General features: G+C 43.6%; 1 protein-coding gene across 3 annotated transcripts in view; it reads right to left on the bottom strand.

The window, feature by feature from the left end:
• BRINP2 (BMP/retinoic acid inducible neural specific 2) overlaps positions 1 to 19,752 on the bottom strand; it is a 109,217-nt gene that overhangs the window by 7,615 nt on the left and 81,850 nt on the right. For all 3 annotated transcript variants that reach the window (XM_070591361.1, XM_008522153.2, XM_070591360.1), the window contains exons 3-5: positions 13,116 to 13,306; positions 11,806 to 12,014; positions 1,852 to 1,957 (exon numbers count right to left, since the gene is read on the bottom strand). In XM_070591361.1, coding sequence (XP_070447462.1) covers positions 1,852 to 1,957; positions 11,806 to 12,014; positions 13,116 to 13,306 — 506 coding nt within the window. The remainder of the gene's footprint in view (positions 1 to 1,851; positions 1,958 to 11,805; positions 12,015 to 13,115; positions 13,307 to 19,752) is intronic.

Raw genomic sequence — 19,752 nt, 5'->3', positions numbered from 1 at the left:
ATAACTGGCACTGGCTGCCCCATCTCAATATGAGTTGACTTTTAAGGCGATTTGAAACCAGGATGGTGGTAGACACCCCAAGTTCAGTCCAGCCTGGATAGAGATGAATGGTTCTCAGCTCTTTTCTAATTAGCTGCCTCTGATGTTGGATATAATCCACTAAATTGCTCCACGCTTCACTTTTCCTGACCATCTGTGGTGGATATTAGTTTACCAAAAGCAGAATCTACTCCTAGTTGGCTTCAAGCCACAGAGGGTGGCTATTGGAAACCGTCAAGAGATGAATGAAGGACAGGCACGCCTTTGTACGCAGCCTGGGCCAGGGTCGAGGTCAGTCCTGCAGGAGGCTCCCCTGTAGGGACATTGTGAGACGCTGCAACAGGAGAGCAAGGGACATGAGGCCTTCTGCGTAGGATGGGCTCCCCTTCCCTCAAATGTCTGCCAGCTCTTCATTTGCATACCCTTGACCTTGTCCTTGGCAGGAAGTCAGAGAGCCCAAAGTATGTACCCCAGTCTCAGCAGACCTCACAACACAGCTTAGGATTGCAGCGGCAGCGGAGGTTTGTTCTTCTTGTTTGAGGTCTACCTCCTGTTCGGGACTGCTCCTGGATTTTCCTTTCTTGACACTGTGCCCGCAGTGGCGCTCGAGCAGCCGCCCCGCACACCCGGTCCACATGCTTGCTTTCAACACTCACCCTCCTCCAAGTCCTTTCCTTTCACCTCCCCCATTACCTCCCTCCTCCTCACCATAACATTTCCCATTGCTATAAAATAAGTGCCCCGAGCTATGTCTGCATGAGTGATGGGCTATAAAATTAAATGGCATAAACTATTCCAAATGAACCACCAGACATTCTGAACTTCACTTGTCGCTAATTTCCAGACACAAACCCAGCCCATCCAGGCACACAGGAGAAAAGGGACGCTAATGGCATTAGATGGCTCGAAATCAAGGAGTCTTTTACTCCTTTTTATTATATATTCCTTGATTCCTAAAGCATTGATGGGTCGCATCTGGCTCAGGTTACCTGGAATTTGTAATCGTAGATCCTGGGTGAGGGCTATTGATTTTATCATACCGAGACAATAATATCTTAAACAGAGTCCAATTCCGTTAGGTTTAAGAAAAATGAACTTTTCCCACTGCCAAACAGTTCTTTCTGAATCAGTTTGCATAGCCCTGCCCCAGGATGTGTGGGGGACAGAGAGAAGGAGCCCAGTGCCTCCCCTTATCTCCCAGCCTCCAGACCTAGTCTCGTTCCCTTTCCTTTCGCTTTCCTGTTTAGGCTTCTTCTGTCTCCGGTCAAGGTTTCCATTCCTCTCAAATTCTTCTCCTGGCTTTATCTCCCAAGGAAGATTGAAGATAATAACAGAAAGTAGGGACCACTCTCAGGGTAACCAACGGTCCCATAGTTTGTATAGCTCTTAGTTGAGCTAGAGATGGTGGCCCCATAACCACTTTGCAAAGGCCAGCTGTTCCCCAATGTGTCCTTAAAATAAAGCAGAGGGTTCTTTAGGTAACAAAGGAGATCACTGAACCAGATCAAGGCGTAAAGGATGGATGTGCTGTGGTTGTAGGAGAGTCACAGAGGCCTTGGGAAGGACTATGAGGTGGGAGGATTTGGGAGTCGAGCAGTATCAGCAATGGTCTTGGGTGCAGGGTAAACCATGTCAGCACTTTTCTCAAAAGAATGATGGAAAGTTGTTAAATACAGGTCTTTGAACTCTTGACAGTTCTTGTCTTAAGAAGAGTTTAGCCAAATGGCGTGGCCAAGACTGTTTTCTGCTCCTTGGTGAGCCAAGGTTTTCACCAGGTGTGAAAAGTGTGAAACCCGTCACCGCACAGCTTACCAAGTAACTGCACTTTGTTCTCCGGACTCTGCACCAGGACAGAGCTGACGGAGTCCAGATTGTCGTAGTTGCTGCAGCCCAGAGGGCCGGTCCTGGTCTCCGAGACCTAGAGAAATAAGCACAGAGTGTGGATTTAGATAACAAGCAGAAACTTTCCCTTTGCACCTCCCTTCTCCAGTCATCCAGTCTCAGGCTCTGTGTCCCGCCTTTGACCAGCCAAAGGAGCAGCCTATGTTTCCCCACACTAGCAGCATAAAGCCACTTTTCTTCTTTGTTCTAAGATAGTGAGTATCCTTGGTACATGGCTGGCAGGAGCAGTTTTACGTAAGTGGGAGCCTTTCAGAGGGCGCCAAAGGGAATTTGCATCTAGGAAAGAAAATTCAGTGCAGAGGAAGCTGGACTTTTCAGCTGGAGACCCCATTCTCCTCCTCAGAGGAAGACAGGAGGCCAGATGTGGACGCTGTCAGCCTGCTGGCGAGCCCAGCTGCATCCACTTGACGTGGTGCTTGCAGGCTTTAGTGATCCTGAAGATGAAGAGCACTAGAGAAATTTGAGTTATGAGTATTATTATTGGTATTAAACATTTAAGTCCCACCTCAGCACTGAGATGTCCTTAGAGAAAATCAGCCATGGGCTTAGTGCATATTTTAATAAGTATATTAAATATACATAAACTCTTACAGCCATGTAATATGCCAAAACACCATAGAGTCATTTTAAAATATTATAAAGTTGGCCTATCAGTTTTTCCCTGATGCTTAAAGTATAAGATGAAAAATGGGGAGCTTTAAATGCACTGAAATAATTATGTAACAAGAATGATGGGGACCTGAGGCCCTTTTTTCTCAGGATCTCCGAAGGCTCTGCCAACAATCAATCAACCAATCAACAAGTATTTATTGAGCAGCCACTGTTCAATTCCATCCAATTCATCAGACAGAGTGCTGCCTTTCTCAGAGTTCTTCAAGGAAGTCTGCCCTGGTCCCTCTGACCTTCTCTCCCAGATCCAGGCACCTCAGTTCTGCAGCAGGCATATGAGTTGTAGTTTTCTATCCTTTTATGCAAGTATTTGGTAAAAGTCTGGGTCCTCCACACACTAAAGTTTCCATAGAGGCGAGCTCATATTTATGTTGCTCGCTATGTTGTCAACAGCAATTAACACAGAATCTGGCACATACTAGGTACTCAATAAATTAGAGAACATATGAGTAATATGGTGCAGGCTTTGAGAAGTGGAGAGGTGGGCACAAAGATGCACAAGTGATGTACTGTGTCCTCCAGGAGATTACAGCCCGTGGGAGAGGCAGGTACACACACAACTGACTGATACACATCCAAACGGAGCAAAAGTGACATGCCACAAAGAGCCCTGACAAAACACATCTCTAAACAAAGGGAAAACAAGGGAAGAAGTAGCAGAGGAGACACCGGCAGAATTGGTTCATAAAGCTAAGTAAGAATAGGATGGGAAGAGAAGGGAGGGAAAGGTACTCTGAGAAAAGAAGAAGGGGCAGCATGATCTACAACCCGCCAGCTCAAATGTGTGTAGTACATGTGTCCAGTGCCCTGCCAGTTACCACGGTGAACACCAAAGTGTAAGGGACATCCTTCTAGGGAATTAGTATACTTAGGCTTAAAAAATACACATGGAACAGAGTAATCAAGTGAGAGATGGTGTGATACTGACTAAAAATACAGTGGGGAGAGAGGCAGGAGAGATCCTGTGGTTTAAGGTAGTCTGAGAAGGCTTTGTGAGGAGGTGAAGCCAAAATTGGTCTTGAAGGATAAGTGGGGATGGGAGGGAAGGAAGGGGAGTGGGAGAAAAATTGATAACTGCAGACAAAGACCAAAGGGCCATGATGACACAATGCATGAGAAGCAGTAAGGCCCAGCCTGAGCCAAGAAAGGGACCAAGACCATGACAGGGGCAGGAACAACCTCTCTACAGTTTGCCAGATCATCCTCCAAGACCATCGCAGCTAACCTTCACAGTGACTCCCGAAGACAAATCTCACTACTACCCTCTCCAAAGGAGGAAACCAAAGTTGGGAGAGTTACAGAGCCCAAGCTCACAGGGCTGCTGAGTAGCCGATGCAAGATGGTAATTTTTGAGTCCTCAGACTCCAGTTCAATGCCTGTGTCTACTGTGAGGGCACATCAAAGGACTGCAAAAGATAAATAAAAATCCCTTTGGATGACATCACTCCTAAAAACAAACATTTTCAACAGACCAGTCCTCCCAATGTATTTTAGTGATCTGCCCTCTCCTCAGAATGAACCTGGGGCGAAACAGTGTAGACTTGAGATCGTAGTATCCCTATATTACACATGAGGAAATCAAGGCCAGATAGTCATGTGATTTATTCAAGATCACACAGCCAGTCACCTGCAGGGCTAGGATTCATTCAACTCATACATTCATTCTTTCCTTCCCTCATTTATTCATTTAACAAATATTCAAGGAGCGAGCAGAACTCATAGTGAGTAAGACCCAGTCGTTACCTTAAGGAGTTTACAGACAAGCGGAGACATGTTTCCATCATCCCAGTGTTCTGGTTGCTTGTTACCATGGGTCTGCCTCTCCCCACAGGTGGGGACTAGGTGTTGAATAGTGTCTCTATTGAGTGAGTGGGTGACAAGCTAAGTTGTCTGACTGCAGCAGAGAAGGCAGAGGCAGACTTTTCTCCAAGTAAAGTCTTTTTTATCTATATGGTATAAAAACCCCTAGGAAAAGAGCCATGGCTAAAGACAACTCAGATATTCTGGGGGAGACTGCCCCTCTTGGAATGAGGTGGTCAAGGTGGGATGGTGAGTGCAGAATTTGGGAGACTTCTCTGTCCCCATCTCCAGGTAAGCTGGCCACTACACTGTCACTGAGTTTTGCCCTGGATTTTCCATCCACCCACCCCTGAGTTGGTCACTCATCAGCATCAGGTCCAGGCTGGGCAGGAGCTATACACCTTATATAGAAGTAGGATGGCTCCCAAGGAGGAGAACAGTGACCAGCCCTGTTCCTCTCCCTTGTCTCACCACTATCCTTACCTATCTACCACCAATCCATCCGCTTCCCTACCACCACCACCACCACCATCTTGTTCAGCGTTTAGGGGCTGGCTCTGATCTGTTATCTGACCTTTACTTTGCTATTTCCAAAGGTCACTTCCCCAAGAGGATGATCAATTAGGTAAATCCTTGAAAGGGTGTGAGTAGCTTCCCTTTGTTAATCGTGGCACAAAGATGGGGATGAGGATGAGACAAAGACCATAATGCCCAGGCTCATTTCCTGTTAGGGGGAAGGATCCAAGCCAGATCTCCGAGCAAGGAAGGCCCATCAGGTTTCACTACATCCCTAAGTCATTGCTCTTTCCCCTGCTCTTCTGCTCTGAGCCACCTCTGTCCTCTCTAGAGAAGGAGGGAGGTGGGAAGAAGAGAGGGAGCTGGAGAGGGTCCTCCTGCACCTAGTGCCTGAGCACTTGATAGCAGGATGGCCTGAGGACCCCTCCCCCCAGTGAGGAAAGTCCCAGAGTCTCTGGAGGGTTGGTGCAGAGAAACCCGGGCCTTTCTCTGTCGAAGAGGCAGACAGCTTCGGCAGATTATAAAGAGGGCCCAGAGAGGTAATGGAAAGTGCAGTTCACTCAGGCGTGTGTTCAAAGAGCGCCTCAGATAAGCCTTCAGAAAGGGAAAATAATTGTGTGCTAATTGGTCTGTTGACAGAGACCGTCCTGCTTTCCAAAAGCCCTGATGGATCTCAGGTTCATTAGCAGATCCAATTTTACATAAATACCAGATCATGCAAACCCTCATTCCGGAGTCTACTCCCCGCACCCGCCCTTCACTTCCCCGTTGCTCTTGTCCTACCTAGGGGACACCTGCAAAGCTAAGAGCCCAGCAAAATGGGCTTCTAATTGTGAGCGATAGACTGGGCAGGAAGAGCACAGCTGATGGTGTGTATGCTTAAAAGAGCTGCAAATTGAAGCTCAGGCTGCTGCGGTGAGGGATTCGGACAAGTCAGTGTAAGGATGCTTTGTGAGAACCGCTCCCTTTCGCCATCCTGGGATCCACCTGAACTTTGGTGTGGGCTCTTTTCATCAGCCCATGAGCGTCTCAAACTCTCCCCACCTAGTCCTTCCTCAGCCTCCGATTAAATACAGGGTGAGCTCCAATTAAGAAACAGGCCCCTCCCCTCCTTTACGGCTCTGATCCCTTCCCGGGAATTACGGACAGGAGGGATAAGTGTTCAGCCCTTTACAGTTTGCAAAGTATTCCATGCGGACTATACCATGTGGTGTCACCCCGACCCTATGGTAGAGTCAAGGGTGACAGTCACAATATTTATCAGCAGGTAGGACAGAGTGTGCTGACTAATCAGAAGATGGGCCAGCCATAATGTCAAAGCAGAACTCTGGAGGCCTCCAGAGGGGCATTACCCCTTTGGTTACCATGAAGGGGGAGATCTGGGGGTTCAGGGGAGGGATCAAGGTGGTTAGGGTGGCACACAGGGGGCTTGGGTGAAGACTATCTACAAGCTGGTATGGAAGTGTTTTAATATTTTCATAACTGGTGCACCCATATCTGCTGAATGTACGCCCCCGGTACAGGTGAGTTAAAGAGCTGGGAACTCCATGTCAAGGAGTTCAATAGCTTCTCAAGGTCATAGAAATAGTAAGCATCAAGGCTGAAACCCAATCCCAAGTCTTCTCACTTGAGTAAGTTTGTTTCTCACTAAACCATATAGCCTGCCTTCCCCCATCAAGCATTTTATTGAGTGTCTCACCACATGCCAGATACTGTGAAGGGACCTGGCACTGTATGACTCTGCAGAGTTTCTACTGCTCTAAGATCTCCTGTCGTGATGGGGGTTGGGAGGAGGATACATGCACGTAAGCAGCTGCAACATAATGTGACAAATCCTATAAGAGAGGTGTGTGCTGACCAGGGGAAACCTTGCAACCGAGGGGGTTATTCAGTGGGATCTCAGAGGAATGTGTCGGGTAAACAGAAGGGGTAGAGTGCCTCTTTCTCCATGTTGGTGAAAAGAAGTCGTTAACAAAGGGTAAAAAGTAGGAGCACACCAGCTTAGAGAAAGAAGAAACAGGCGGATAGGCCCAAGGAATTTTTTTTCACCAAGGGTGAGCCTATGAGCAGAGCCCCTCAGCCCCAGCCACCTCCATCTGGAGCAAGGACAGTGCTGGAAGCCAGCTCAACTACTGCTAAGGCAGGTTCAGTGGAGGGAAGTAGGTGGTGGGTGCTGCATGGCCAACAAGAGAGTGCTAGCTAGCCAGGATGCTAGGTGCTTCCAGCCTGCTGGCCCTGGTTCTGTGGATCTGTAAGTGCTAAGTATATCAGTGCAAAGAGATGGGTTGTGGTGAGACACCTTTACTGTCAAGACAAGATGGGTGGGTCAACCCTATCAAGTGAGCAGAACTGTGGGATGGGATACTGACACCTCCCTTTGCTCCTTGGTCTAGTGGAGTGTCCTTGCACAAGTCACGCAGGTCATCAGAGCTCACAAAGTGATGTGGAGATAAGGGGCTGGACAGTGGAGGTCAAAGAGAACACTAAATGATCCTGTTTTCTCACGGTTCTCTGAATTGCATCCCATGAGGAGAACCCATTGTAGTCCTCCACAGAGAAACAAACGCTGGGTCATCAGCCCAAGGGAAGCTGAACACTCATCTCACATTCCATGTGTGATTGATTTCAAAAAGAGGCTTCCGAGGATGGCGGCTCCTCTTTTGAGGAGATGGGAAGTGGCTATAGTTCTGGAAAATGCATCCACAGCACTATAATAGATGTGGATTGGGGTGCCTGCCCACCTCTTACTCCACCGCCTACACACCTTGCTGAGGAGGTGAGTCCCATAAGCCATGTTGAGACTAAATAACCCCTATTCTTCATATTGGACTCAGGTGGACCCTGAGCCAGATTCTTTCTCCAAGGAATTTGGAACAGTGATACTGAGAGAAAAAATTTAAACGGTGATTATGGACACAAAATTCAGAATAAATAATTATCAAGCACCTACTATGTCCCAGGAACTGAGGATACAACAATGAACAAGAGCGTGGTCCCTGCCCTGATGGCACCGACTGAGAGATGAAACAGAAAGATAATACTCAGTCAAGGCCAGAGTCAGTTCCAGATCAAGATAAAGCTTACTGTAAACTGAAGTCATTGGGGCACAGAAAAGTCTAGAATAAACAGAGGACAGAACTTGGACAAGAGAAGCAGGAAGACGAAGCAGGTGGAGACGAAAAAGTAAAGACATGTTCCAACAAGAAACAGAGAGAGTAAACTGTGAGTGTTACTGTCCTTTTACAAGGCTCATGTGTCTGGATTGGATTTAGTGTCTTGTCCTTGGAGACTGTGATATTCTTCACAAGATCCTCTTAATAAACCAGCTTTACATTCAAGCTGCCTTGAGTAGATTTGTTTCTTTCAGCTAAAACTGCTTTTATGCACTTGTGCACACACTGAGAAGAGCCTAACCCATGTGGAAAATGGGGTCAATGACTCATTCATTTATTCACTCATTCATTCAACAAACCTCTCCTCATTACTCAGAATGTGGCAAAATATGTATTCTTACTGGGAACCAAAGATGAATGAGACCCAGTCCCTCCCACAAGGACCTCAGAGTCTCAGAGGTCATCATGTTAGCCCACGATTATAGTTCAAATGATATGCCCTGTAGAAGAGGCGTGTGCTTGAAACACTGAGCGGGGGTGGGGGGGTGGGGGGGGTGGGGGGGGGCAGGGCATTAAACTACCTTGGGAGTCAGGAAAGGCTCCACCAAAGAATTATCTTTTTGAGCTGAGCAAAGAAGGGTGAGGAAGTAGAAAGTGCCACTCAGGTGAACAGACAAGCCTTGCAAGCAAAACAAACAGCAGGTGCAGGGAAGGGAGACACAGAGCATGGGATGTCTGAATGAAGGCTGGTAGATAGGACTGGGTTACATGATGTAAATGGTAAGTGAAGGGCTGAGGAGGGAAATGGGGTAGAGAAGAGTGAAAAAGGATTTTTTTGGAGATGAAACTTAGAAGACAGCAGGGACGGATCTTCAATGGCCTTACCGTTTTGTTAGGAAGAAGAGGAATGATCTCTTTCCAGCTCCAGTTGTGCTGTGGCTCATGCATTCTATATTCAACAATTTTAGGATGAGCAGGCTGAGCTTCAGAGAAGTTTGGTAACTTGTTCAAAGCCCCACCATGGGCAGTGGCAGAGCTCAGACTCCTTGGGACTGAGCATCTGTTCTTTCCATTGCAACACAATGCCACCCTGGCTTGGGTACAGGGGTTTGGACTCTGTCCCGTGTACAGTCAGGAGCCACTGAAGGATTTTAAGCAAGGGGATGATATTATATGATGATTTGCACTCATGCAAGCAACATAGAGGTTGAATCAGGGAGAAGAGCTGAGAATGGAGACAGGAAGCCTAGTTAAAAAGACAATGCCAGAAAACGAGGTCCTGAATCAAAAGAATGGCAGTGGGTATGAAGAGGACGCAAAGGGCAAGTTAAAGATACATGCAAGGGAATGATTACAGTGATTGACCAGGGAACCTAAGCTGGGTGAAGGGGAAATGAGGCCATGAAGCGGTGATAGAAAGTGAAAAGTTGGTCAGGTCAAAGGATAGGAAGGAACATTAATGGAATCCTTGAGTTGTTGATCTAGGCCTACCTTTCATGTCATGACACTATCAATTCTTCTCCAACTTTGACACAGCCCACACCAGGACCAGGGAGCGAGGGGCTTCCACAGGGGTCTATCTTCTTAGTAAAACCCACTTCAGGCTACTAACAGTTCTTTTTCATCATCTTAAGCCACCTAAGATACTAGCCTCCCAAATGTACCCTAAATCTCTGTTAACCTCAGTCAGCCTCCTCTCTCAGACTCTCACTCCAAACACTGTACATCCCCTAAATGACCCCTTCTCTTCATGTTAACTTCCATCGGGCTCTCTGAATCTCATGATCAGCCCTCAGCAAGATCCCCTATGGACTCCATCTCTTCTCAAGAGTTGGCTTTACCATTTTGCGTTAACCACAACCTAGTGGATCCTGAGGGCATGGTTTCCTCCGCAGTCTTCTCTAGTTCTGTCTGCTTTCCCAAACCTCACCTCCTGGGCATTGAAGTGAGGTGGGTCTGCCACTGTTATCCTGTACGCTGTTACTTAGATGTCTAATAGGAATGCCAAATTCAGTATGTCTAAAACCGAACTCTTGCTTTACTTCTTTCCGATCAGTTCCTCCCCACAGTGTTACCCTTCTCAGTAAATGGAATCCCTCTTCATCTAATTGCTCAGGCCAAAACCCTTGCTGTTAATCTGAACTCCTTTCTTCCAATTCATTAACCAATCCTGTAGGCTTTACCATCAAAGTATACTCTTAATCTGCCAACTTCTCGCTAACTCTATACAGCCAGTTTGTCCAAGCCACCGTTATTTCTCACCTTGACCATGACAATAGTCACTGCACTGGTCTCCAGGATCCCCCTTTGCCCTCTCTTCCCTAATCAGTAATGCCCTCATGATCTGGCCCCTGCAACCTCTGTAGCTTCATCTCCCTCTTCTCTCTTGACTCCACTCCAGCTATGCTACACGGTGTTCCCAGGTCATACCACACACACTCGCACTTGAGGACAACTGCCCTAGCTCTTCTCTCTGTAGAATGCTCTCACTCAAGATCCCTGTGTGGCTCGCTTCGCACTTCATTCAGATCTCTGTTTAAATGACATTTCTTCAGAGAGGTCTTCCTTAAGTACCATGTCCCCATCACTCTCTATCCTCTTCCCTGGCTTTATTTCTTCATATCGTTAATGTCACCTGACATTGTGTATTTATTTATGTCTCCACCACTAGAATTTAAGCCTCATGAGGGCAGGGACTTTACATATTTTGTTCATGGATTTTCAGTCCCCAGAACAGTGCCTGACACATCATCGGTGCTCAATAAATATTTATTGAATGAAAAAATAAACGAACGAAACTTCTTTGTGAATTGTGGGTGTGACAAAAGCAGGCTTATAAGACAAGATTGACCCTGAATGACCACCCTAACTTTATATTTAGAATAAAAAAATCCAGCGTTCTCTAGTATTTTCACTGATCTTCTCTTCTCTAAAACTATGAACTTTCCTAGAAATCTCCTAGATGTAAGTAGAGAAGATGGGACGGGGCTTATAGGTATTAAAGTTACAGTAACTATTGATCTTTTTAAAAAACATACATGAGATCATATCACTCCTCTGTTTAAAACTCTCTGGTTTTGACATTGCACTTTGACAAATTGAAGTTCCTTATCATGGCCATGCTCCATGTTCCACGAAAACCGGTTCCAGCCTACTTCTGAACCTCATCTTGTACCAGCGTCTTTCTTCTTCTCCTTACTGCAGTCACAGCAGTCTTCTCTGTGTTCCACCACGGCACCGAGCTGGTTCCTGCCTCAGGGCCTTAGCACTTACACTTCCCTCTGCACAACGCTCTTCCCTCAGATCTTCACGCAGCTACCTTATCATTCAGATCTCAGCCTCAAAGTCTAAACCCAAACTGCCCTCCCTTGACCAATCTGGCTAATATTAGCTGCTCCCTTCTCTCACCCCAGGAAATCTGTGTCTTAACACTCTGCCCTTTCTTTATATCATTATCTGAAATTACTTTCTGATTTTTACTTGTTTATTATCTTCACGCACCACTAGAATGTCACAGCTGGAGAGGAGGGACCTTGTCTACTTTCACAACAGTCCCTTGGCTGGAGCCTGCCTCAGAGTAGATGGCACATGACTATTTGCTGTACAGTGGAGACCCAGACCATTTTTTAGGGCTGGTTGTGCCTACATCAGAAAGCGTCTTGAATCAGTCAGTCCCAGTTGACATGGAGCTGGTTAAGACTCCGGCCTCCCCCTCGGTTTCTCTCTGCCTCTCCGCCTCCCTCTCCCAGTACCTCCAGACCGTTACCTTGATGGCCCCTGTGGCTATCTGGATATGGTGCAGCCGTCGCAGCGTGCTCTCTCTGTCGATGAAGTAGGAGGCTGCCAGCTGGTGCAGGATCTCCAGGGACACAGCAGAGCTGTTCCCACTGCCCCCAACTACAGGGGCACCTCCTGCTGTTTCTGTCTTTCGGCTCAGTTTCCGCTTGTCCACAAAAATGGTCAGGGACTCTTCTCCTGTAGCAAACAACATGGGTTCATTGGTGAGGCCTTCTGCTCCTTAATCCCCAGTGAATAAGCACATGAAACCCTTGGCCAGGATCGATGGAGCTGAGAAGGAGTCTGGTGCCCCTGCTCTTGCCCTTTTCCCCATCCCTTGCTAACTTTAGAACACTGTCTTCTGACTGTGCCACAGGGTAAGAGGCATCAGTGCCTGAGAGGCCCTCCTCTGTTTCCTTAATTCTGTAAGTCTTCCAAAGTTCATCCCCCTCCTCCCCAGCTTATCCATTTAACATCCTTTATTGATCTCCGTCTCAGGCAAGCTACCTCCATAGGGGAGATAAAATTCTCTTTCTCAAGTTGTTTATGCGAAGTCACCCCGGATATCTCTGCTCCTTTGGAAAGGGCAAAATCCTTGAAGCTCAACCTCCCTCTTCCCCATCAAACACTTGACATCTACCACACGCCCCAGCTGGCGTGAACCCTTCGAGAGCTCCTTTTTGTCCATCAGACAGCAAGCTAAATGTTGTAATAAATCCTGCTTTCTTCTTCCCAGGGCAGAGAGAACTCTGCCTCTTCAGATCTTTGATTCTGCCCTGGGTCCTAGCCACAGGTTGTACCATCCCCACTCCCAACCTCGCCCCCATCCAGCCCAGAATCATTGGAAGTGGTTTGGCTGGTTACCAGCCTTTACAGAGAAGAAGCAGGGGTCAGGGACTCAACAGACATTTACTTCTTTGCCTATGGGTCTGACAGCTGCAGCCACAGCAAGTATGAGGATGTGGAGAAGCCTCTGGGTTCGATGGCTCAGTCAAAAGAAAACTGGGAGCGCCCCCTGCTGGCACGTGCTTAGTAGGAGCCTGTCCGCCCCCCAGCCACCTTACCCCACACCCCCAACTTAGGAGGATGCTTATAAACAAACAGCAATGTTCTGGGGTGAGTTTGGACGTCACGACACTATACTGTTCTCAGAGAAACCAGAAAGAAAACATTTCTCAGGCAATAATAGGCCGGGAAGCACAGAGACCCGGGAAGACTACTGAAGCTATACTCAATGGATCTTAAAGCTATTTTCAATGATCTGGCAACCGATTAGCGTCGGATCACGACGTTGCTTACCTCCAAGGGTGGCAGAAAGTAAGAAATGAGTGCCGTACTTTTTGATCAGGTTTTCAGTAACCTGTTGCAGGTTGGGTCTCCTTCCGAGGAGGCGGATGTTCCGGATAAACTCTGGGGCAAGAGGCAATGGCAAACTGAAGAAGTCCTTCCTTTCCAGAACCAAGTTGTTCACTTTCCACCGGGCAAACTCCCTGGAGGAAAAGTCAAGGGATGGGGAAAGGCTCATTGTATTTGGGAACAGGAGGCATAAAATCTGAAGTAGGTGATGTGCTTCCTGCACTTGCGCCCCTCATCATCTCTCTGTACGCGTCTCTCCAGATGGAGGCACCCAGTCCCAGAAAGAGGCCCTTTCAGCCTCCCCCCTGGCCCCTCATTCCCAGGCTGTGAGAAAACACTATCCCAGTCGACCCCCATCAGGGCCTCCTGCCACCAGCTTTCTCACTGGAGAGGAGCTGGTTGGCTTATTCGTATGAAGGTAGTCATGGGAGGAGCGTAGTGGTAGAAAACAAACAATGAAAACGTTGCCACAGAGGTTTGCAGAGATATGATCTAGTCACGACTGCCACCCAGTGCTTGAGTCACCTCTCTATCACGGTCTCAGTTACCCATTTGCAAAGTCAGGAAGTTGGTCTTCAACAACCGTTCTCAAATTTTTTGGCCTCAGGACCCCTTCACACTCATAAAAATGATTGAGTCCCCATATATGTGTGGCTTATATCTATTCGTAAATACCATTTTAGAAATTAAAACAAAATTTAAATTTATTTATTATTTCATTTAAAGATAACAGCAATAAATCCATTACATATAAGATAAATAACATATTTTTATGACAACATATGTTCTGAAACAAAACAAATTTATCAAGAAGAGCATCATTGCTTTGCATATTTGCAAATCTCTTTAAGATGTGGCCCAGCAGAAGAGAGCTGCATTCTTGTATTTACTTCTGTATTCAATCTGTTGTGATAATTATGGGTATTCTTCTTTGGTTCCACACTAAACTCAACAAATGAGGTTTCTCAAAGGTTAGTTACAATGTGGAATCTGAAACTATATCAATGATATAGTTCACACTTTGTAACATTAAAATCCAGTGTTCTATATTGTACTTTGAATGGATCATTTTACCCTTCATGATTTTGTAACATCGTGCATTGATCATCTGGAAAATATGGGATCACTGAGTTATTCAGATCTTCCACGTTTTGACACTTTTCATTATACAATAGCAAAACATCATTTTCGTTAATATCACCACAAATCTCATCAGAAAAGTCTTTAAATATTGGAAAGCTGTCAAGCTCACAATGACAAATACGAGTTTTCCAAAATTCTAATTTTTGTTTGAAAGCTTAAATGTTATCATTGGTAACAAATACTGTCAGCTGTTTTCCTTGAAGAGGCAGGCTTACTTCATTCTTTTTTTAGGGGTGGGGGCGGGGGCATGTCTGCCAAACACTAAAGTCTGAATAACCATAATTCATCTGTTGGTTGTTCTTTCAAGAAAAATTCAGTTCCATGAAAAAAGTGGCTAGTTCATCTCACAACTCAATTACAAAAGTATTTTTCCCTGAGAAAATCATCATTCTCCAGTAGCCTCAGACATGCTTTATGTATACTTTCCATTTCATCATAAAGAATATTAAACAGATGTACTCAAGGGTCAAGATTTAATTAAATTAATAAATTTTACTGCTTCGAGGACATTGTTCCATGAAGCTGGTGTGCATGACTGTGTGTGCTTGTGTAGGTGCAACTGAGTAACGAGGCAGAGTGCTTGACGACTAGTGTCATTTGATGAGACTGCCTTTATTCAAATTAGATGCCAGCAGTTCTATTCACCTTTGCTTTTGAAGCTTCAGTGAAAATGTCAACATGCATGTCCTGAAAAGAACCACGAGGACTCACATTGTGAGAAGCCCAATTCCAGAGGATGGCAGAGTTCCTTTCCAGTTCCATCTAGAATTTTAATCCTCATGCTTTGCTCTTCAGTGAAATGTTTGTACTTTAAAGGGGACATATTTCCAAGGAGAATCTTTCCTGGACATTAATTTAAATGATCATATCCATGAGTAAGAAAGTAGTTTTCCATTGTCTCCCAAATTATACTAGCAAAGACCAGCCCCACTACCTTAGGAAACAATAAAATGGAAAGTCTTCTCAACCTTCTCACTCATCCCCACTCTGCTCTTCACGACAGGGCTAAACCTTGGCCCAACCTTCCCCCAAATCCATGGAGTACAAGTGACAGGACAGCAGAAAAATAAAGTCAAAATAAATAAATAAAAATCCATGCCCAGTTTGAGGCTATAGACTCCCCCCATCTAACTGCAGAGACTAAGACAGAGAGGAGGGGCGTGTGCCAAACGTTGCCAGGGGAACAAAAGAAATAGGATGACTAATCATTTGCACTTCCAACAAAGTCTTTTAAAATTCCCACTGTGAGGTTTTATTTATCTAAGCAGGCAAGTTCATAATAATACATTATTATTTGCTTCCTTTATGCAGGAAAGGCTAAACCGTAATTAAAGTACAGGGTATTTGTCAAAAGTGTTTTCTATCCCAAATCCCACAGCAGTGTAAACAACAGTTGCTTGATCTCATTTGTCACTGGCTGGATGGCCAATCGAGACATGGAGTGGCTTAACAGATAAAAAAAAACAAGACCCAACTATATTCTGCCTACAAGAGACTCACTTCAGCCTTAAGGAAACATATACTAAAAGTGAGGGGATCACAAAAGATATTCCATGCAAATGGAAACCAAAAGAAAGTTGGGGTAGATATACTTAAATCAGACAAAATAGACTTTGGCCAAAGATTGTAACAAGAGACAAAAAAAGTTATTTTATAATAATAAAGGGATCAATTCATCAAGAAGGTATAACATTTGTAAATATTTATATTTACACCCAACATATGAGTACCTAAATATATAAAGCAAAGATTAACAGATCTGAAGAGAGGAATAGACAGCAATACAGTAATGGCAGGAAATTTCAACATCCTGTTTTCAACAAAGGATAGACCATCCAGACAGAAAATCAACAAGAAACACTGGACTTAAACTACAAGTCAGACCAGATGGAATTAACAGATATTTACAGAACATTCCATCCAATAGCAGCAGAATACACATTCTTCTCAAGTACACATGGAACATTCTCCAGGAAAGGTCATATGTTGGGCCACAAAACAAATCTTAACAAATTTAAGAAGATTTAAATCATATCACGCATCTTTTTCAACCACAATGGTATGAAACAAGAAATCAATTACAAGAAGAAAACTGGAAAATTCAAATATGTGGAGATTAAACAACATGCTCCTGAACAATCAATGGGTCAAAGGAGAAATCAAAAAGATCTTGAGACAAATGAAAATGGAAACAGAGGAACCAAAATTTATGGGATGCAACAGAAGCAGTTTTGTTGACATGGAATGGCTTAACAGACAAAAAACAAAACCCCCCTCTTCTAAGAGGGAAGTTTATAGTGATAAACACATACATTAAGAAAAAAATGAAGATCTTAAATAAACAACCTAACTTCACACCTCAAGGAACTAAAAAAAGAAGAACAAACTAAGCTCAAAGTTGGTAGAAGGAAGGAAATGGCGAAGATCAGAGTGCAAAATGCATGACATAGAGACTAAAAAGACAATAGAAAAGAGCAATGAAACTAAAAGCTGGTTTTCTGAAAAGACAAAAAAAAAAAAAAAAAGACAAATCATTAGCTAGATTAACCAACAAAAAAAGGATAGAAGACTCAAATAAATATAACTAGAAATGAAAGAAGAGACATTACAAGTGATACCACACAAATACAAAGGATCACAAGAGAGTGCTATGAATGATTATATACCAACAAATCAGAAAACCTAGAAGAAATGGATAAATTCCTAGAAACATAAAACCTACCAAGACTGAATCACGAAGAAATGGAAAATCCCAACAGACCAATTACTAGTAAGGAGATTTGAATCAGTAATCAAAAACCTCCCAACAAAGTCCAGGACAGGATAGCTTCGCTGGTGAATTCTACCAAGCATTTAAAAAAGAATTAATATTAATATTTATCAAAAAACAAACTTTTCTAAAAAACAGAAGAGAAGGGAGAGCTTCCAAACTCATTTTATGAGGCCAGCATTACCCTGATGTCAAAACCAGACAATGACACTACAAGAAAAGAAAATTACAGGTCAATATCCCTGATGAACATAGATGCAAAAATCCTCGAAAAATTTTTACAAACTGAATTCAACAGTACATTAAAAGGATCATGCACCATGATCAAGTGGGATTTATTCTAAGAAAGAAAGGATGGTTCAGCATCCACAAATCAATCAATGTGGTACACTACAATAACAAACTAAGGATAAAAATCATATGATCATCTCAAAGATGCAGAAAAAGCATTTATGATAAAATTCAACACCCATTTATGATAAAAACTCTCAACAAACTGGGTATAGAAGTTACGTAGCACAACAAAATAAAGGCCATATATGACAAGCCGACAGCTAACATCATACTCAATGATGAAAAGCTGAAAGTTTTTTCTCTAAGATCAGGAATAAGACAAGGTTGCCCACTCTCACCACTCTTATTCAATATAGTACAGGAAGTCCTAGCCAAAGCAATTAGGCAAGAAAAAGAAATAAAAGGCATTCAAATTGGAAAGGAAGAAGTAAAATTGTCTCTATTTGCACATCACATAATATTATATATAGAAAACCCTAAAGGTTCCACCAAAAAACTGTTACAACTAATAAACAAATTTTGTAAAGTTGCAGGGTACAAAATCAACACATAAAAATCAGTTGCATTTCTATAAACTAATAACATATCGGAAAGAGAAATTAAGGAAATGATCCCACTTACAATTGCATCAAAGAAAATAAAACACCTAGGAATAAATTTAACCAAGGGGGTGAAAGAGCTGTACACTGAAAACTAGAAGACATTGATGAAAGAAGTTGAAAACACAAATAAATGGAAAGATATTCTGTGCTCATGGATTGGATGAATTAATATTGTTAAAATGTCCATACTACCCAAAGCAATCTACAGATTTATTACATTCCCTATAAAAATTCCACTGGTGTTTTTCACAAAATAGAAAAAAACAATTCTAAAGTTTGTAAGGAACCAATAAAGACCCCTAATAGCCAAAGCAATTTTGAGAAAGAAGAATAAAGCTGGAGGAAGTCAAAACTACAATGAGATATCACCTCACGTCTGTCAGAATGACTATAATTACCAAGACATAAATAACTACCAAGACAAGAAATAGCAAATGTTGGAGAGGATGTGGAGAAAAGGCAACCCTCATACACTGCTGGTGGGAATGCAAACTGGAGCAGCCACTATGGAAAACAGTATAGAGATTTCTCAAAAAATTAAAAATAGAACTATCATATGATCCAGCTATCCCACTACTGGGTATTTATCCAAAGAACATGAAATTAACAATTCAAAGAGATTTATGCAATCCTATGTTTATTGCAGCGCTATTCACAATAGCCAAGACATGGAAGCAACTCATGTGCCCATCAGCTGATGAATGGATAAAGAAGATGTGGTATACATGCACAACACAATACCACTCAGTCATAAAAAAAAGACAAAATTGCCCCATTTGGAACAATATGGGTGGACTTTGAGGGTATGATGTTAAGTGAAATAAGCCAGACAGAGAAAGATAAACACTGTATGATTTCACTCATATGTGGAAGATAAACAAACACATAGATAAAGAGAACAGATTAGTGGTGACCAGAAGGGAATGGGATGGAAGGGTGGGCAAAAGGGGTAAAGGGGCACATATGTATGATGACTGACAAAAATTAGCCTATGGGTGGCAAGCACGATGCAGTCTATACAGAAACTGATATATAATAATGTACACCTGAAATTACACAATGTCATAAACCAATACAACCTCAATAAAATAATTGAAAACAAAAGAATAAAGCTGGAGGCATCACACTTCCTGATTCCAAACTGTATTACAAAGCTATAGAAATCAAAACAGTTTGGTACTGGCATAAAAACAAACACATTGATCAATGGAACAGAATAGAGAGCCCAGAAATAAACCCACACGTATATGGCCAATTATGACAAAGGAGACAAGAATATACAATGGGGAAAGGATACTCCCTTCAATAGACGGTAATGGGAAAACTGGATAACCACACTCATAAGAATGAAGCTGTAACTCCACACCATACACAAAAATCAGCTCAAAATGGATTAAAGACCTAACTTAAGACCTGAAACCATAAAACTCCTAGAATAAAACATAGGCAATAAGCTCCTTGACATTGGTCTTGGCGATGATTTTTTTAATCTAAAACCAAACCCAGCCTCCCTGTTTTGCAATAGGCCACACCTAGACTTCATTAACTGACAAAGAATTTCTATCTTATCATTTAGATTGCTAGGGGGAAAAAAAGGCAGGCATTCTTCCATTTTCCATAATTTCTTACAATGGTCAAAGTCCCTCACTGAAAGGAAAGGCCACCTTACCATAGGGGTGGCTCCCACTTCGATTAAATCTAATAAATAAAACTTGGTGGTCACATCACTTGCTCAGTCATTTCATTCAGGACTGCTGACCAGTACTTCCTA

Source organism: Equus przewalskii, chromosome 23, assembly GCF_037783145.1.
Source record: "Equus przewalskii isolate Varuska chromosome 23, EquPr2, whole genome shotgun sequence".
In the NCBI taxonomy this organism is placed as follows: domain Eukaryota; kingdom Metazoa; phylum Chordata; class Mammalia; order Perissodactyla; family Equidae; genus Equus; species Equus przewalskii.
The sequence above is the reverse complement of the archived record's forward strand: the minus strand, read 5'-3'. Positions and strand labels throughout refer to the sequence as shown.